The sequence below is a fragment of the Toxotes jaculatrix genome, chromosome 17, assembly GCF_017976425.1.
Source record: "Toxotes jaculatrix isolate fToxJac2 chromosome 17, fToxJac2.pri, whole genome shotgun sequence".
NCBI classification, from domain to species: domain Eukaryota; kingdom Metazoa; phylum Chordata; class Actinopteri; family Toxotidae; genus Toxotes; species Toxotes jaculatrix.
In genome coordinates, this window is record NC_054410.1 from 11,574,840 (window position 1) to 11,579,909 (window position 5,070).

The 5,070-nt window shown below is 46.2% G+C and overlaps 1 protein-coding gene and 1 long non-coding RNA gene across 2 annotated transcripts; one reads left to right on the forward strand and one right to left on the reverse strand.

Annotated features, from left to right (window-relative positions):
• Window positions 1-224: 224 nt before the first annotated feature.
• Window positions 225-1,907, reverse strand: LOC121197377. Its single transcript, XR_005896240.1, has 3 exons — window positions 1,861-1,907; window positions 936-1,040; window positions 225-328 (listed from the first exon to the last, which is right to left on the reverse strand). It is a non-coding gene; the product is annotated as an uncharacterized LOC121197377 (long non-coding RNA).
• A 704-nt stretch (window positions 1,908-2,611) lies between these two features.
• id2a (inhibitor of DNA binding 2a) lies at window positions 2,612-5,070 on the forward strand. The gene is made up of 3 exons (XM_041060103.1): window positions 2,612-3,051; window positions 3,353-3,413; window positions 4,467-5,070. Exons 1-2 carry the CDS (start codon window positions 2,698-2,700, stop codon window positions 3,407-3,409), a joined length of 411 nt encoding a protein of 136 aa, XP_040916037.1. The 5' UTR covers window positions 2,612-2,697; the 3' UTR covers window positions 3,410-3,413; window positions 4,467-5,070.

Genomic DNA, 5,070 nt, shown 5'->3' on the forward strand with positions numbered 1-5,070 from the left:
TAACACTGAGGGCTCTTGTATTGTCCGCCTTCCCTCTCTGGCCTCTCCCCGCTCTACATGTATCACACCCAGTGTTGTAGTCAACTCAGAGCAGCTACATGTGGTCTCCTCTCGCCTCCCGACCAATGTTTGCCGGCCCCCGAAACCGCCACCGAGAAAGAAACCCGCAGCGACCCAAACCCCCGTCCCGGGTCGATCAGCTGAGAACCAACCTCTGACTGACAACCCCGAAACCCCGTCTCCATGGAAACCGCCTCAGCGGCGCCGCGAGGGCTGGCTAGAGGGCTGCTGTGAATGGGGTGACGTCACGGCGCCGGCGCCAGAGAGTCTGCTCCAAGGACAGAGAGAGAGAGGGAGAGAGAGAGAGAGAGAGAGAGAGAGAGAGAGAGAGAGAGAGAGAGAGGAGAAGGGAAACAGGGAGAGAGGAGAGGTAAGGGAGGGTGATGCTGCCGCTGCCGGTGGTTCGCTCGGCTTTGCACCGACGTGCTCTTGCGCCAATTCATCACCTGTCTGACAGGCATCAGTCAAGGGGCGTCGTGCGAAATGTACACAGCTGTGGGAGCCAGAGGAAGAAGGGGAGAAAATGGAAAAATCCTATTGCACCAGATGTGGACACAGACTGCAGGAGCTGCAGATTATATTAGAAATGCATAAAAAAAAAAAGAAAGAAAGGAAAACAGGATCGTCAGACAGCTGAAGGAGAAGCTGTCCGTGCCTGGTGAATAGAACCGCGCGTAAAAACAATGGCACAGATGGTGTTTGGCTGGATTTTGTTAAAAAAAAAAAAAAAATACTGCTAAACATCATTCTGGTATATTTTCCGATTGGTATTTCCGGACGCAAAATCATCATTATTTACATTATTATAGGTTAGAGCAACTTTCTTTTATCTCACAGCAGCAATGGAACAGCTTGCTTGTGCTTTTCAGACAGACCTGCTCTGCAGACTGTGCAGCCAAAACTGCTTCTCCTGTTGTCCATCACACAGGACTGCCTCGGCTTTTAGGATTCCCCTGCATGTGTCTTTCAGCACAACTGTCCTGCAAAATAAAGACATGAAAAGAAACCGATCATCTTTTCCTCTCTCAGATCTCTGTCTGTCCATCCTGAGGTTTAAAAATGCATTTATTTTAGATTATTGAAGACATGTAATTCACAAAGGCAAAAAAAAAGAGGTACATCTCAACAGTCACACACACACACACACACACACACACACACAACTGCCCCTGGGGGCAATTAGTTAGTGCAGCATCAAACAGCCTCCCATCACCTCCAGCTGAAGAATGAAGCGTGTAATTCCTACAAACAAATGACTCATTCTCAAAACATTAAAGTGTCAATAGTAGTTAATCAGCTCTTCACGTGCTCAGATATGAAAGCCACATTTGTAGGTCACGACTAAATGAACTGACTTTGACACACAACACACTCAGGTGACAATTAACGCTGAGGGACCTTTACTCATGCATTTAGACAGACACGCAGAGCCACTTGAAAGCCATGTAGGAGCTCAAGGAAGCGTTGGATGAAACACACTGAAATCTGGTGCGCGCACAAAGCATCAAATGACTCTCTTATATTTGTTATATAAGTTGAACCATAGGAAACAATCCACTAAACTTGTAAATCAACTAATGATTTCTTTCTTTTTTTAACGTTTCAATAATCCCATTTCAAACTGCATTTAACTCTGGTAACAGTAGATAAAATAAAATAATGTGCGTCAGTGCAGTGAATCATATGTTTCGGATAAGTATTACAGCATAAGCTCACATAGATCCACAAGCTTTAGTGCACAGGGACAAAAAACAAAAACAAAAACAAAAAAACACAGTATTTGTCTTGTTTCGGTCTGACCGTTTTCCTGGTGGAAGCTGTTTCAGTTTGCCACTCAGACATGTTCCCTGCTGGAGGCTCCCTCGGTTTTGCCGTTCAGACTCAGAAACTTGCCTTTCACACCGGCCCGGGCTGGTGTGAATTAAGAATCATCAGGCGCGCCTGATCTGGTACCTACCATCACTGCTCCACACCTCCAAAACCGCACCTCCACCAAACTGGCACTGGCGCAAGCAAAAGAATAAATAATGTCTTATGATATATTATTGTCCTGTCCCTAAAAATAAGTTATTAGACATAAACTCTGTCGCACATGTAGCCTATATATTTGTTTTTATTCTGGCTGCTCTCCTTTTGATTTTTAAGTGCATTCCTTCCCAAATACATCTCTGCTTGATCCCCGTGGCAAAACCTCAAGATCACTTTAAAATCGCGCTGGCAAAGTTACTGGCGCGTGCTCGCACCTTGCCATAGTCAATTGACAGCCATGCGAATCATTAATTTTCTTGATCAGAAACAGGTAAGGGCTTAATTTTCCAAATTGCCCACCGGAGCTGCTGAAGCGCCCTCTGGGTTCCGCCTCCAACTCGCGTTGCCACTGGTAACGCGGAGGAGAAGGGGAGGGACTCCAGGGAAAGAAGCCAATAGTAGAGCTGGAAGGCGTTGAGCGACACGGCGACCGCTTCCAATCAGCGCGTTTGACCCGCCCGTGTCGCATGCCCAGCCTGCTGTCTATATAAACCACACTGACAGCTTAGTAATCCAGTCTGATCGCTGACCGTCTGGCTCAAACAGGACTTTAAAGAAAGCAAGAAATTGACACAGGCAAAGCCTCTCGCTTATCTTAACACTGACAAAATGAAAGCAATAAGCCCCGTGCGGTCCTTCCGGAAAAACAACGCGAATTTCTCAGAGCACTCCTTGGGAATCTCTCGGAGCAAGACCCCGGTGGATGACCCGCTCAGCCTGCTGTACAACATGAACGACTGCTACTCCAAGCTGAAGGAGCTGGTGCCCAGCATCCCCCAGAACAAGAACGTCAGCAAGATGGAAATCCTGCAGCATGTCATCGACTACATCCTGGACCTGCAGATTGCGCTGGACTCCAGTGTCGCACTAACCAGCCTGCATCACCCAGCGCGGCCGGGGCAGGCTCCATCCAGGACCCCCCTGACCACCCTCAACACAGATATCAGCATCTTGTCATTACAGGTAATTACGCTGTAGCTAAACAAGCATCCTAATGAGGAAACGATAGCCTGGTGTGTTGTGGAAGGTATTTAGTGAATTTTTTATTTGTGCGCATAAGCCATTGCGCCTTTGTAGCCTATGCGTAACTCGCACAAAATGGCTTGTTGGAAAAGAAAATGGCATGTTTTTTTTTTTTCTTTTGTTCAGAATCAGATGAGGAAGACACTCGACCTACATAACACTGTTGCAACGCCAGGCACCTCGATCGGATGCTGCGTAAAGAATTAACATTTGGTCTGTTTGTTTGTTTGTTTGTTTTCAGTCCCCGGAGTTGCCATCAGAGCTGATGACAGATGACAGCCGGACCCTGCATCGTTAAAGCGGTAAGTAGGCTGTCCTCATGTCTGCTGCTGCATTCTGTCCAGGGCTTTTAGGCTCCGCTACAGCCTGTCTCCCAGTCTGCTGGAGCAGAATGGGTTAGAATTACCATTTACCAATCCATTTGTTCCCTGCTAATGTGGTTGTCGTCTCACGTTGCTGTAATGGTCCCACTGTGTTGTGTGTTGTGTGTTGTGTGTGTGTGTGTGTGTGTGTGTGTGTGTGTGTGTGTGTGTGTGTGTGTTTTGTTTTTTCTTTCCTTTGCATGAGAATGCGCCGCAACACTGGGGCGTCAGTTATGACAAGGCACGGACCAGTTGGTTTGACTCGGATCCAAATTTTTTGATCCTGTGATTTGTAGAATCGTAGCAGAGACTTAAAAGCAGACACTGAAGTCACGAGCCGTATCTCGAAACAAAAAGCTCACATCACGGGGGCTTCTCCGGGACTTTTAGTGTGTCAGTAAGGTGACCCAGATCCAAAAGACTTCTCGCCGTTAATGAACTAATTCAGTGACTCATCTGCTGGGTCTAAAGACTCTTTTTTTTTTTTTTTTTTTTTGGAGATGGCACATATTAAGCGTTTAGAATTTGGTGGAATAAAATGGAAGGTATTCGCTCCAGGCTGCTTTGGGTTACTGTATATAAGTAGCAGTCGTCAGGGTTGTATTATACCCTCTTGTGTCTATAATGAAGAGCATCTGCAACAGGAAAAATAATGGCTGTTTGGATTACTGCTACTACGATGTCTGCACATAATTGGTACAAGAAGTGGGTAGGCGCCAGCTGAGCGGCAATTACGCTGATTCTTCCCCAGATTGTAGGTTGAAGTTGTGCGAAAAGTGTGTGTGTGTGTGTGTCCTCCCTTCTCTCTCTCTCTTTCCCTGCGGTGTGAGAGTGTGTGTGTGTGTGTGTACATCTGGAGCGCAGGGTTTGCTTAGTATTGGGAGTGTTTGGTTAAATGTTAAAAACTGCGGCTTCCTCCCTGGCGCCAGTCTGTCCGGATCTCTGCCCTGTTTGCATTTTCTAAACACGCCTCTCTTTCTCAATCTTTTGCAGGTGTTTGGTCAAGACGCAAAAACACACGCAGGACCTGGGGAGCAGGACTTCCCCCCACCCTCCAGCCTCCCGTCCTCCTCCTCCTCCTCCTCCCCACCACTCCAACCTCTGTCCTCCAGGCCTGGATTTTTTTTTCTTTTTTTTTTTTTTTTCTTCTGACGCTGAAATCAAGAGACTTTTGCTTATTATGGGACAATCTTATGTGATGTGTTTTCTGTTTGGACACTTCATTATTATTTAACTTAAGACTTTTTATTTGTGGGTCCTTTCTGGAAATGGAAGGCGCGTTATATTCCCGAGAGTGGGAGGAAAAACGAGATTATTGTCACAAGGATTACCCCCACCCCCCACCTCTCCTCCCCTCCTCTCACCCCTTGTCCCTCTCCTTGTTGAAGTCTTCGCTTTTTTTGCGGAGGTGGGAACGTGAATAGAAAAGACAACTTGGTTAGTTACTGTACAAAAAAAAAAAAAAAAGAAAAAAGTTTAGTCTTGTCTTGTCAGAATTTTGGCACATGAAGGACTGGACGTTGTGTAAAAAAAAAAATGAAAGAAAAAAGTTAAAATGAAAGAATGAAACCTTGTGAACTCTTATCGGGAGTTTATC

What these genes read in the sequence shown, in the direction of transcription:
- id2a (XM_041060103.1), top strand. Translation starts at nt 2,698, where the DNA reads ATGAAAGCAATAAGCCCCGTGCGGTCCTTCCGGAAAAACAACGCGAAT. An exon ending in TCAGCATCTTGTCATTACAG is followed by an intron (nt 3,052 to 3,352) that starts GTAATTACGCTG and finishes GTTTGTTTTCAG; the next exon opens with TCCCCGGAGTTGCCATCAGA.